Below are 14,922 nucleotides of genomic sequence, written 5' to 3'. Positions count from 1 at the left end.
GTCAAATTATCTGACATGGCTTTGGCTTTTTATTAGCCTGTTGTGGGTCTGTTTTTATGTTGTCAGCATTTCTCCTTGTTGTTCTCACCTTACGTCTTTTTATTTGTCTCAATGTCATTGTAAATGAAGGTTGCCCCCAATGATCTCTCAAGTTTAAATAAAGGCTGAATGATTGACTGACTGATTGATTGATTAAATGTTTGATATATCCTAATGACTTATCATGGCAGCATTTTTGCGAGCTTCTGCTGAGGGCCCTACTGAAGCTGATGCAGTCAGGCGAGGCTGTACACTTCCTATAAATCTGCATACTCTTCTTGACTCTTTTTAAAGTATTTTTTTTGGCCTTTATTGATAGTACAGCTTTTGGGCTTTATTGATAGTACAGCCTTTATTGATAGTACATTTTAGGGAGTGACATACAGCAAAGGGTCCCAGGCTGGGACTCTAACCCAGAGCCACCGCAGCAAGGACAAAGCCACTGTACATGGGACACCTGCTCTACTAACTGAGCTAAGTGGCATCCTGACTCTTACTCTTATGTGCCAGCTAAGACAGCTGCTTTGTACCAAGTCATTGAGCAGCCTGATCTTTGTTGCTTTACCATCTATGGTTCAGAACTATTAATACTTCCATACACTATTTCTCATATGCTGTGTTGTGATTGTCATGTCAGGATGGCTCAACTTGCTGATGTCCTCCATTCTGATAGCAAACAACATAGCTACTATCGTGGTGTTGGTGATTGGGGCATGCAATAAGGCACTCCAAAAGTTAACCATCATCTTGATGGTTAACTTTTGGAATGCCTTATGCTGGATAGAGAAGAGAAATTACTGTCTGTTAATAATAAATTCCATTCAATACATTATGACTGAATGCTGAATTTGAACACGTGAATTTCCAATAAAATAAGTTGGTCCATTTTTTCTGTTTTTTTTTAAAAATCTGTTTTACCACATCAGTACGAAACCAAAACACACAGAAATGGATCAAAAGGGTGTGATAATAAAAACATCATAATCCTTGTAAAAAGTGTGGTGGTGTGTTGTGTCAAGTTTACATACATAATAAGAATAATTGCTTAGGAACAATATAGTTGAACAGCCCTGTTCCAGAGCAAGGAAAACACAGTGATTCTTAGTTTCAGGTGATTATACTCAAATGAAAACTTCGTCATGAATATCATTCACAATTTTTGCACTCAACTTCATTCTTGTAAGTGTTTTGTAATGTTCCTGACATTATAAAGTAACTTAATGTTGACTTACTCTGTCACTGGAAAAGCATCTTCTTTGAAAGATGTCAATAGCTCCATGGACTTGTCAGTCTTGAAAGACTCACAGCTGCATTCAGGTTCAGGTCCAGCATAATCTGGTGTGTCCTGCTGTCCTGAGCTGGAACACAGCACACGCAGAGCTTTGAGTGTGAATAATGATAGCAGATCTTTATAGTTCTGATCTTTGATGTTAAGAAAAAATGTGTATAGGTAGAGATTCTTATCTCACCTCTGAGATTTGGTTTGGCTGTCATGTTCCCCCTGCAGAGGGGTTTTACAGGGAAGGACTCCCTCCACGCCATCATTACACTGATGCTTCATCATTACACTCATGCTTCTTAACCCACACACGTTTACATTTAGGGCAATTAGCAGACGCTTTTGTCCAAAGCAATTTGTACACTGATGTCTGTGGCTGCCATGCAAGGCGACCTTCCAATAACAAGATGCTGGCTCTAGCCCTGAGCCACAGCCACACATACTTTCATCTGGAGAAGAAACACAAATCATTAATCACCTCTACCATTTGTCCAGTAGATGGAGTCATGAAGCTGCAGTGAAATGAAGAGCAGCTCAGCACACACACAAAAAGCATGGAGGACCATTTACATTGACGGACACACAATTACAATTAATGTAAACATCTGTCATGAGCGATCCGAAACTGGACATCTTAAAGTCTGTCAGTTCACAGCTGACATGATCCCATGTCTGAGTGACAATTTGTGAGGAAGAAGTTAATGTAGCATTTGCTGAATATACAGTGGCTTGCAAAAGTATTCACCTCCCATGAACTTTTTCACATTTTGACCACAAATTTAAATTAATTTTATTGGGATTTTATGTGATAGACCTATGGAGTTAGATTTTTTATGTGATAGACCTATGGAGTTAGATTTGTGTCTTTATTACATGGGAGAAAATAAATGATCTTAGAGAAAAAAAAATGTTTGAGAGAAAGTTATCACACTGACAGCAAAAAAAGCATTTTAAGGGAGGAAAAAAAATATCTGAGAGAAAAAGTTTTCATACCAATAGCAAAAAATAATATTTGAGACTGAAAAAAAGTTTTGAGAGAAAGTGTTTTCAGAACATAAAAACATAAAAAAAAACATAAATTTGAAAATTTTCAAATTATTTCTGAGAAAAAAATACTCTCTCAAAATACTTTAACTCTACTTTTTTTCCTATCAGTGTGAAAACATGTTCTCTCTAAAAAAAAATGTGTTTCTCTCAAAAAGTTTTTCTTCTCTCTCTCTCAAAACCTCTTTGTCTTTGCTCTCGATGCATACTGGCAGGATTTTGCTCTCTGTGAAAATAATGTCATGAGTGGCACCACGTTCCTATTGGCCAGTCTGGTGAGAATAGTCTTGGGAGTCGAATGGAATCATTACACCGTAGCCACGGAGATGCCAATGTTTGGGTAAGATGATGACACACACAACTCGATGGCTAGCTAGCTGAGCAAGTTGGAAACCAAAATCATTCCCATCATGGGAATGATTGTCTAGCCCTAACAGGTTAGAGAGTAACAGATCAGAGGTATTAAAGGATGTTTAACTGGTTAGTAATGTGGAATTCAGCTCAGCTAATATCACTGAAGATTAAACATTAAATAGGCTAACCTAAATGTAGGCTAGTTTGCCATTACTGATGTGTTTGTCAGATTGTCATGGACAAAGAATAGCACTCATATTCATGAATGTATATTATATTATTAGCATGCTAATTGCTAGTAAAGCTAACCGCTAATTAGCCATCATGCTAGGTAATCTTGCAAACTCACCTGATTTATACTATTTTTAAATCAATTGCCAAATGAATATGTTGATTTAGATAGTTTCACTCCTTATTTAATGAGTAGTGAGCTAGTTTCTACCTTTGCACTTGCTAGAGTCAAAGCACCTGAAGAGTAATTGCTTATTCATCATATACAACCTCATGGACATCTTTCAGCTAGTCAGCATGGAAAGTGGCAACCCTATAACTAGATAGCTAACGTTAACTGGCTGTTTCTCTGATCAATGCTCTCCTTGCCCAGCCTGTCAGTTTAGATGGACAGCCATGTCTTGGTAGGTTTGCAGTTATGCTATACTCTTTCCATTTTTGGGTGATTGATTGAACAGTGCTTCATGAAATGTTTAAAGTTTGGGATATTTTTTCATGTCCTAACCATGCTTTAAACTTCACCACACCTTTATCCCTGACCTGTCTGGTGTGTTCCTTGGGCTTCATGATGCTGATTGTTCACTAATGTTCTCTAACAAACCTTTGAGGCTTTACACTGAGATTAGATTACACACAGGTGGACTTCATTTACTAATTAGGTGACCTCTGAAGGCAACTAGTTGCACTGGAGTTTATTCAAGGGTATCAGAGTAGGGAGATGAATTAAACCATGTATTATTTTCCTTCCACTTCACAATTATTCACCACTTTGTCTTGGTCTATCACATAAAATCCCAATAAAATACATTCATATTTGTGGTTAAAATGTGATGAAATGTGGAAAAGTTCAAGGGGGTGAATAATTTTGCAAGCCACTGTACAAGAAGGTCCAAATCTAGAAGAACTAGTCAGAGAGTTTCACAGAGTTTATAAAGTGTCTCCTAACTCAACAACTCACTAAACTGAGACATTTGTTAAGGGATATTGGTTACTGTTAAGTGTATTTGTAAAATTTGACATGTTTCGTGTCAATAAAATTAATTGAAACATTGTTTTCATACAGCTGCTAAATGTGGCAGCAAGGGAGTTTTTGTGTAGCTGCCAGTGTCTGACTTCACAATTTCACTCTGGCCTTGGTCAGCAGTTGGGAGCAGTGTTGTTTGAACCTAAATATAGAGACTAATAAAAGGATGACAATAGTATTAATAAATAATGATAACTTAAGGCCCATGACTTAAAAGCAGATACGTTCCTTCAATCGAAGGGCAATGTAAAACCAAACTGGAGACTAAAACGCACATTAAAACATGGCTTATTTGTTATTTGACATTTGAATGATCATAAAGGATGGGACAACCCAAATAACCACGAGTAGCATTTCGGGCATCTGTGTTTAAGTGCTGCTTAGCAGCAGAGTTGAAAATTACAATAAAAGTCCAGGTCAATTCCAGTCCAGCAGATTCTCTCCTATGTACAGTTTCTGGGCCTCCGTAGCTCCAATGTCGCTCTGAGGTCAGCTGCTAGGGCATTTTCTCCCTGTCTAAAGATGATATTGCTGGGCAGCCATTGCTGACCGCGGCCACAGTGAAACTGACTTGGCAGACACGAACTGCTTCAAAGTACCAAGAAAACATACTGTATTATAATAACCTCCCTGTTTTCAAAATCCTACTTATATAAAGTCTAGTACACATTTCATCAGCAGTAATGTACTCGTCCTACAGTTAGACTTCTCCTGGAGGATTTAGTGATCTACTTGAAAACTGTAGGCTACTTCTATGACGCTGAGGTTAGCCTCCAATTCAGCAGCTTCAGATTCGGCACTTAAGGAGAAAGTTAAGAGGAAATTAACGTGACGTGCAGTGCGACTGTTTGTACACTGATTGTCTGTTTTTTGTGACATTTCTTGATGGAAAAAACATTTAGACATTTTAGGTAAGACATTAACGTTGCCTGACACCCGCTATTGTATTTGTGAAACGTTTATTTTATTTGTGAAAATGCTAGAGGGGAGATTTCACCGTTTTTTGTTTGATACCTACAGACTGCATTAGACCAGGTCCAGATCAAAAACCACTGTACCCACACTTCTCAAATCTGGACTAGATTAATCTACAGGCCCTGAAGATTCATTCAGACACAGTTTCTGATCTGTGAAACCTTTATTCTATTTGTGAAAATGCAATACAGGCAGATTTCACTGTTTTCTCAGCATATAGACCACATTAGGCACAGTGGTTTTTGATCAGGACCTGGTCTAGACTTCACAAATCTGGATTAGATTATCCTACAGAGGCTAAACATTTATTATAATACAGTTTCTGATCTGTGAAACCTTTATTCCAGGGGTGTCCAAAGTTTTTATAGTGAGGGCCAAATGCTGTCCTTTCGATTGAAGGATGGCTGACATGTCAGGAGAAAGTTTGGTGGTTGAGACACAAAGGACCTCACAGAGATGGCTAACAGTCATTCTGGTTCTCAGTCTGCTTTTGTTCTGATTTAACAGAGAAAATGTTTGTTCACATATGTATGTTGAGCCGAACAGGCTCATCATTCTTTTTGAGTGGTGTCTCATCAGAGGGAGCGTGGCATTATCCAAACTCTGATAGAAGTCAAGGAGGGAGAGAAGCTGATGTTGACTCTTGATGTTGACTGCATTTTCTCTTCCACTTCTTCTGCATCCACCAGGAAGGGGGTTGAGAACAGCTTGGTTTGTTTTTCAATGACAGAAAAATCTTGGAAATGCTGGTTGAATTCTGTCACGAGAGATGCAATCACAGACACATATTTCTCTTTTTTAGCAGAAAGGTTGGCCTTTGGGAAAGCAGACTTGATTTCAGACAGCGCAGGGAAGTGTGCAGCATTAAAGCTTCGTAGTTGTGTCTCAAACAGGCGGAGCTTTACACAGAAGGCTTTCATGTGCGCATACAGGTGTGGCACCAGCTGTTCTTTGCCTTGTAGGTTCTTGTTCAGTGTATTCAGATGATGAGTAAGATCAACTAAAAATGCCAGGTCTGCCAGCCACAGTGGGTCACTCAGTTCATGAAGAGGTCAGCCTTTCTCCTTCAAAAACTGGTCGATTTCTGATCTCAGCGAATAAAACCGCTTCAACATAGCACCGCAGCTGAGCCAGCGCACATCAGAGTGGTAGAGTACATTCCCGTATCCAGCATCCACATCTGATAGAAAAGCTTGAAATTGTCTGTGGTACAGTCCTCTAGCTCGAATTATGTTGACAGTTTTAACAAAGTGTTCATCACATCGTCGAGCTGGACAGTCTTGGCACACAGTGCTTCTTGCTGGATTATACAGTGCATCCTAACAGTCCCACCTCCGCTCTCTTTTACCTTGGTGCACACTATCGATGCCATTCCTTTGCGCTCGCCCGTCATGGCTGGAGCTCCATCTGCTGTTACTCCACAAAGCTTGTCCCATTTAAGCCCCATCTTTTCAACTGCCTCTGACACAGCTTCAAAAATATCTCTACCCGTCATTGTGCCTTTTAGGCTCATCATATCAAGCAGCTCCTCCGTACAGCAAAAATTATCATCTACTCCCCGCAAAAAAATTAACACCTGCGCAGTGACTGTGGCATCTGTGCTCTCATCGCATGCTATCGAGAAAAAATCAAAAGCACAAGCTTTGTCTCTCAGCTGAAGTTTCAAGTTAGCTGACAAGTCCTCGATTCTCCGTGCCACTGGATAAGCTCACGTTGTTGAAATCCTGCACTTTTTCCGGGCACATTATTTCTGTGACTTTGTTGAGGCACTGCTTTATGAAATCACCATCTGAGAACGGTTTGCCGTGCTGAGCAATAAGTTTAGCGACTTCATAGCTTGCTGTTGTGGCGTTTTCCTGTATTTTGTTAACATGAAAAAAAAAAAAAAAAAAAAAAAAAAACTGTTGTTGAGCTTGCAAGCTAGCTGCCATTTGCTTGACTTTCTGTGTGTTCGTTCGGCACCGGTGTACGATGTGTAGCTCCGATGTTTGGTCTCATAGTGCCGATGGACATTATAGTCTTTCATCGCAGCAACATCTTCATTGCAAATCAAACAGACGCACTTTCCGTTGATTTCTTTGAAAAAATGTTCATTTTCCCACCGTGTCTGAAATCTTCTACACTCACTTGCTGTCTTGCGTTTCTTCGGTGCTGCCATTTCTAGTGACTCGTGGTAAAGTTTTTTCTGTGCTGAATTTTGTTTAGTGAAGAGGCACCTTTTCTGTGGCTGGCTCCCTCTAGTGTTGAAACTGAGAAGTGCAACAGAGTTGAGCTAAAGCTATTTGTGCGGGCCATATTCAATTATATTTTCAGAATTTGCTGCAGGCCAATAAAAACTGGACCGCAGGCTGCAGTTGGCCCACGGGCCGTAGTTTGGACACCCCTGCTTTATTCTATTTGTGAAAATGCAACAAATGCAGATTTCGCTGTTTTCTCAGCATATAGACCACATTAGACCTGGTCTAGGTCAAAAATCACCTTACCTAGACCTCTCAAATCTGGTTTAGTTCATCCTACAGAGGCTAAACATTCATTATAACACAGTTTCTGATCTGTGAAACCTTTATTCTATTAGTGAAAATGCAATAAAGGCACATTTCACTGTTTTCTCAGCATACAGACCACATTAGACCAGGTCCTGATCAAAAACCACTGTACCTAGACTTCTCAAATGAGGCCTTGATTATCCTTTGGATTGTGGCAACCGTTGCAATTAGTGGCCATATGGTTATATTTATAACCCCTCCCACTAAAAAAAAAAACAAAAAAACAAAATCTGTTGCCAGGCAAATCAAAAAATCCAACAAATGACATGCCCCACTGAGTACAGCCAATGGCTTTTTTTAAATTAACCAGGGTCTCATTTACAAGGGACCTACCTGAATTATTAAGTAAGATAATGTAATTATTTTAAAGCTGGCTTTAAAATACACAGCAGTGCGTAAGTGGTGTATGTGATATTAAAGTAATACCAGCAGTCATTGCATGAAAAGAAACTTTTTTCTACAAATGTGATAGATCAAGTTATTATAGACAGAATAATATATTGAGTATATAGAGGAGAAATATTGCCTCGTCGACAAATTTAAACCAAACAAAATGTCCTTTTTTTTAAAAAAATTTTTACACTGTGTTCATTAGGACATTGTTGACACATTTTATGACTATTATGTTAATCATAAGTCATATGTAATAATAAATAAAAAAAAGACACAACCTTACAAAAACATACTTGAGACCATAAAACTTGGACCATGTTAAAAAACAAAAAAGGTTGGTCCAAGTAATAATTTTCATACAGGAATGCAAAAGAAACATGGGTCTATATAGACCACCCAACAAAGATTTATTCTCCAAAATATTTAGTACACTGTTAACACAGAGAATACTATTCCTGTAATTAGTTCTTTGGAGGCCTGTGATCTCATGCAGCCAAAACCTGTAATGTGATCTCAAAGGAAAAAACATGAGCAGACATTAAAAAAAAAAACAAAAAAACTGTTAAACACCAAAAATCCAAAGCTAAACTTATTTTCTACTGCTGGATGCTTTTTAGCTTTACTTATGATCAGAAACTGTGTTATAATGAATGTTTAGCCTCGTTGGGATAATCTAGGCCACATTTGAGAAGTCTAGGCATAGTGGTTTTTGACCTGGACCAGGTCTAATGTGGTCTATGATGAGAAAACGGTGAAATCTGCATTTATTGCATTTTCACAAATAGAATAACGGTTTCACAGATCATAAACTGTGTCTGAATGAATCATCAGGGCCTGTAGATTAATCTAGTCCAGATTTGAGAAGTCTGGGTACAATGGTTTTTGATCTGGACTTGGTCTAATGAGGATATGCAGAGAAAACAGTGAAATCTGCCTTTATTGCATTTTCACAAGTAGAATAAAGGTTTCACAGATCATAAACTGTGTTATAATTAATCTTTAGCCTCTGTAGGATAATCGAATCCAGATTTGAGAAGTATGGGTACAGTGGTTTTTGATCTGGACCTGGTCTAATGAGGTCTGTAGGTATCAAACAAAAACGGAGAAATCTCCCTTTTAGCATTTTTACAAATAAAACAAACGTTTCACAAATACAATAGCGGGTGTCAGGCAAAGTTAATGTCTTACCTAAAATGTCTAAAACAAGAAGTTACATCAAGAAGTGTCACAAAAACAGACAATAAGTGTACAAACAGTCGCACTGCACGTTACGTTAATTTCCTCTTAACTTTCCCCTTAAGTGCCGCATCGGAGGCTAACCTCAGCTTCGTCTTCTGTCAGCTCTCTGCTGTAGCGCTAACATGCAGACAGACGCGGTCAGTGGCTCACAGCTGTCTCCGCCTGCAGCAAAGGCTGCAGTCAGTCATCAGTAGTGATACTGCGCAGTAATAATGACTACTGTACTGTTTCTAACTCTCCTAATCCATCGATCACTCCCTCCAACATGGCGGAGCGCCAGTGGTGTTCTCCAGCCGACCGTTCTTAAAGAAGCCGAGCGAAACATTTCTGCTGTTTTTACTGCAGCAAGCAAACAGCAGTCACCAGCATCACCAACGAGAGAAGCAGAGTCCGTCAGCAAAGAGAAAGAGTCAAAAAAGGCTCATTACCTTCCCACGGACACAGGAGGCTTCCGTCCCAACTAAAAGTGAAAGTACTTGTCAACAGGAAACAAGCGTCACAAACCTACTGCTTCATCAAACCCGGTGCCTCCTTCACTAAAAACAAAAACACGCTACATTTCCGGTTGTAATGTGACCATTTGTACTGTTTATATTATTTTTTTGTAATTCAAATTTTTATTGGTTTTTCCTTTGGTGTATGACAGACAAGCGCAGAACAGATAGTGTATATATACATACATACATACATACATACATACATACATACCAATAATGATAATAATATTAAAATATAAAAATACATACATACATACATACATACATACATACATACCAATAATGATAATAATATTAAAATATAAAAATACATACATACATACATACATACATACATACATACATACATATAAAATCCAATATCCAATACACAGCGTCAAGATACAAATCAGCTTCAGGGGCAAGTCAATACAGAAATAATTATTAGCCATGTTCATATTACAGGTTTATTAGTCAGCGTGATATATGACCAGAAATTGTCCCATGCTGGTGCTTTACCCTTTTTAACCATGTTTATCCTATTTAGCATACGCTCATAAGAAGTTGTTTTTATCATAGCATCGACCCATTCTTTCAATCCTGGGGTTTTAGGCGTTTTCCAGTGTTTAAGTATTGTCCTAGCAGCCACTGTAATGCCAACCATGATCACAGAAAACTCTCTACCTGATATGTTGTGTAATTGACTTCTGTCACCTAGTAGACAGAGTCTAGGAGATACTGGTAAGTTTATTCTAACCCAATTACCTAAATATTCCAGAATGATTCGCCAGAAGGGCTGTATAATTGGACATTCCCACATACAATGTAAAAAAGTGCCCATTTCTTTCTGACATTTCCAGCACAAATTGTCATTTATTGCTCCCATCCTATATAATCTTAAAGGTGTCCAGTAGTATCTATGTATTATTTTGTATTGGATGAATTTCCCTTTAGCTTCCCTAATGTAATTTCCCTTGTCAGCTAGTATTTTCAACCAATCCTCATCCTCTATCATACATCCTAAGTCTTTCTCCCATATCACCTTTAAGTTATTGCAGTCACTACTTAGCAAATTGTTGGTTGTTCTGTAAGATACAGAGGCTCGATGGCACTCCTCAGATAGTGTGAAGTAGTCTGTGATGTGGTTTCCATCTCTGTACTGAATCTTGGAGGTAATACAGCTCCTAATTTGAAGATATCTCCAAAAATGATCTTTCCCCTTGAGCTTATACTTTCTAATTAGCTCCGGGTATGACACAAACACATCACTTCCAAAAAGGTCAGCAATAGTACATATACCACTATCATGCCATTTCTTCCAAAATACTGATGTCTTTCCAATTCTAATCATGGTGTTATGCCATAGGGAGGAATAGGATTGCTTACAGTGTGACAAATTAAACATCTTATGCATTTTAGTCCATATTTCTTTGGAATGTGACATGATAGGATTGGATAAGTCAAGTGAAGGCTGAGACAGTCTATCTATAGGCGAAAATGGAGATGCCAATTTATTTTCAATAGCAACCCAATCTAATTTATTATCTTTAATCCAGTGTTTGGCTATTTTGGCCATCTCGAAGGCAATATAATATAATCTTAGGTCCAGCAATCCGAGTCCTCCTTTAGCTCTGGGTGCGCACATTTTACTGAGCTTAATTCTGGGTCTTTTTCACTCCCATAAGAAGTCTTTAATTATCGTATCATATTGTTTAAAGAAGTGAGGAGATATAGTAACTGGTACCATCATAAGTATATAGTTGAGTTGTGGTGAAATCACCATTTTTATGACATTAACCTTTCCCCATAATGTAAGCCTAATTTTCTCCCATTTATCCAAATTGTTTTTTATTTTTTGTAGTATTGGTTCGAGGTTAGATGCTGGTATTTCTTCGGCATCCTGGCTTAGTTTTATTCCCAAATATTTCATCCCATTTGATACCCATTTAAACCCAAAATTTGTCACTGAGTTCGAATGGCATAATCCCGAGATGGCCTCTGACTTTGTCCAATTAATCTTGTATCCTGATAATATGGAATATGATTTTATTATATCCATTAAGTGGGGTATTGAATTCAGTGGGTCTTTTACCAGCATCAAAATATCATCCGTAATAAATAATAAAAAAATAGTAATTTATGTTGCTTCCCACCCAAATCCACCCCCCTAATATTTCCATTCCCTCTTACAGCAATAGCCAGAGGTTCCAACACGATATTGAACAATAGTGGGGATAAAGGACATCCCTGGTGGGTTCTTCTAGTGAGGTTGAATAAGGGTGATATCAAACCGTTTGTTATCACTGCTGCCTTTGGACTTTTATATAGGATTTTTATCCAGCTAATAAATGTTTGTCCAAATCCAAAATGTGATAGGGCCACAAACAAGAATTCCCACTGAACCCGGTCGAATGCCTTCTCAGCGTCCAGTGAGAGAGCAACCACCGAATCTGTTCCTGTCCTATTGGACCATATCAAGTGTAAAAGTCTTCTCATATTGTCGGTGGATGACCTATTTTTCATAAATCCCACTTGATCAGAGTGTATAATGCTCGGTAATGCACCTTCCAGACGTAAGGCCAAAATCTTGGTTAAAATTTTGCAATCCACGTTAATTAAGCTCAGTGGCCTATAATTTGCAGGGTCTGCTGTATCCCTGTCTTTTTTAGGTATAACAGATAACAAGGCCTCATAGAATGTTGGAGGGAGAGTACCTAATGTGAAAGCTTCATTAAATACGTCTTTTAATATTGGTGCCAAAATATCTATATATTGCTTATAATACTCTGCCGGAAAACCATCCATGCCAGGCGACTTCCCTGTTTTCATGCAAGAAACAGCCCTCCTGATTTCATTCTCTGTTATCGAGCTGTCCAGCCACTCAATTTGTTCTGTAGACAGTTTAGGCATATCGATGTTTATAAAGAAGTCCGTCAATTCATCCTGTTGAGGGTTAATGTCTGATGTGTATAATTCTTTATAGAACTGTTGTAGAACCTCATTTATTTCCTTTGTTGAAGACACTGATTCATTGCCTTTTTTAATTGCAGGAATCACATTCTAGCCAGTAGCTTGCCTGATTGTCTAGCCAGTAGCTTGCCTGATTTCTCTCCTCCTTCATAAAATGTTGTCCCAAGCCTAAATAAAGCATATTCTGCTTTTTTATTATAAATATCCTGCAATTGGAACTTAAGCTCACAAACCTGTTGATACAGTTTATCCAAAAAATGCTTTGTTAATTCTATTTCCTGGTTTTTGATCGCTCTTTGTTTGTACTGCCAGCATTAATTTCAAAGAAAGATTTAATATCCTCCTTCAACAGTAGATTAAAATTCTCATCTTTTATCAATGACGTATTCATTCTCCATCTACCTTTTTTCTCTACATCAGTATTTATATCAATGCCGAGCTCTACTGGAGCATGGTCCGAGAGAGACATTGCATTTATTTTACACGTCACAACTTGTTTTATAATGGTTTTCGAAATCAAAAACATGTCGATCCTAGAGTAAGATTTTTGGCAGTGTGAAAAGAAAGTGTATTCCCTTCCAGTGGGATTCACCAAACGCCATACATCGACCAGCCCTACATCCTCGTTTATCATGTGCATTGCGGCCCTATCCTTTGGCATCAGAGGGCCCCTAAATTTGCTTCTATCTAGGCAGGGATCTAAAACCTGGTTAAAGTCTCCTGCCAAGATTATCTGGCCTTCCATTTCTCCCAGCGTCTTGTTCAGATCATGAAAGAAGTGTGGGTCACCCTTATTCGGTGCATAAATATTGCACAATATTGTCCTGGAACCGTTGATCAGTGCTTGAATACATACCATTCTGCCTTCTTTATCCTTTATCTCCTTGAGTAGAATAAAACTTAAATTTTTGTTTATCAATATTATTACTCCATTCTGCTTACTAGAGAAGGAGCTGTGGAAAACATGTCCAACCCAACTCTGTTTCAATTTCAATGCCTCTCCTTCTTTAAAGTGTGTTTCCTGTAGGAAAGCTATGTCCGCCTTATTATACTTCAGATAAGTTAACACCTTCCCTCTCTTAACAGGATTGCCACATCCATTGATATTCCAGCTTATGCACTGAACATATTGCCTAGCCATATTTTGCATATGAATAGTAGACTATGCCTGTCAAGACTAATTTTAGATCAATATTAGTTATGTCAATATGTGGCAAAGACTTTCATGAGGGCATCTCATTGCTGTGCTATTGGTCACTCAACACATGCTAATTGAAAGAATGCAGGCATGAGCGTCATCTGTTACCTCCCATTCTTTTCGAAGTAGGCAGAGTATGGTGACAATGTCTTGGCTGAGTAGTTAAGATGGGCAACCCTTTCTGAGATGCATCACTTCCACTGCAACAGGGACAACATGAAGCAGGTGCCAGAAACAAGAGGAATAAGTGCTACTTGTTGGGGCGCTTGCATTTCATCGGAACAGAATCATCAACTGCGTAATGAGGACATCAGGTAAAGCACTGAAATCAGACTGAGGCCACCTCAAATGGAGACACTACTGATTTTTTGTACTTTAGTGCTTCTCTTTGGGGTTGCCTTGATTGTGAATTCACCAGCAGTAGAAAACTACAACTTTTCACATAACCAGCATCATATTTTGTCACCATGATTACCCAAACATGAGCACTGACCTGAATGTCTGAATGCTGTAAGTGCTTCTTGTTGGGGTATTTTTGTTGACCTGTTCTTCTAGATCAGTGGTGTCAAACTGATCCAGTAAAGGGCCATGTGGCTGCAGGTTTTCATTCCAACCAAGCAAGAACACACCTGATCCAAATCAAGTGTGTTCTTGCTTGGTTGGCTGATTGGTTGGCTGATCCAAATCAGGTGTGTTCTTGCTTGGTTGGAATGAAAACCTGCAGCCACATGGCCCTTTACTGGATCAGTTTGACACCACTGTTCTAGATCATGTAAGAGAATTCACCAAGCCAGCTGTGTCACATTATTTGGTGTAATGTGTAGTTCATCTCCCCTAGGTCTAGATGTGGTCATTATTATCACCCTAGTAAAAAGCACTGACTTTGGTTTTGTTGCAGTAAGTGCTTTTTGTTGGGGTAGTTATGCTGAGCACTGCATTTTAAAGTATCACCATTGGTATCACATGAAGATAACCTCAAATGGAGACACTGATGACTTCTGCGGACACAAGTGCTTGTCTTTGGGGTTGTCTTGCTTGTGAATTCATCAGAGAATTCACCAAGCAACTGCCGAAAACCTTGACTTACATCCCTTTTACCTGACAAGCCATGTTTGTCACAGAGAGAATTGTTGACCACTGCATTTTCAAGTTTC

General features: G+C 38.7%; 1 protein-coding gene across 1 annotated transcript in view; it reads right to left on the bottom strand.

Annotated features, from left to right (window-relative positions):
- The window catches only part of LOC119028635 (NLR family CARD domain-containing protein 3-like), a 50,344-nt gene extending 40,873 nt beyond the window's left edge, over window positions 1-9,471 (bottom strand). Inside the window, exons 1-3 of the mRNA XM_037114846.1 lie at window positions 9,350-9,471; window positions 1,509-1,767; window positions 1,272-1,397 (exon numbers count right to left, since the gene is read on the bottom strand). Of these exons, the coding sequence (XP_036970741.1) occupies window positions 1,272-1,397; window positions 1,509-1,767; window positions 9,350-9,449 (485 nt within the window). The 5' untranslated portion in view covers window positions 9,450-9,471. The remainder of the gene's footprint in view (window positions 1-1,271; window positions 1,398-1,508; window positions 1,768-9,349) is intronic.
- Between the last annotated feature and the right edge of the window lie 5,451 nt (window positions 9,472-14,922).

This window comes from Acanthopagrus latus, chromosome 11 (assembly GCF_904848185.1).
Source record: "Acanthopagrus latus isolate v.2019 chromosome 11, fAcaLat1.1, whole genome shotgun sequence".
In the NCBI taxonomy this organism is placed as follows: Eukaryota; Metazoa; Chordata; class Actinopteri; order Spariformes; family Sparidae; genus Acanthopagrus; species Acanthopagrus latus.
Note: the sequence above shows the minus strand (reverse complement) of the source record. Positions and strands in the feature narration are given on the sequence as shown.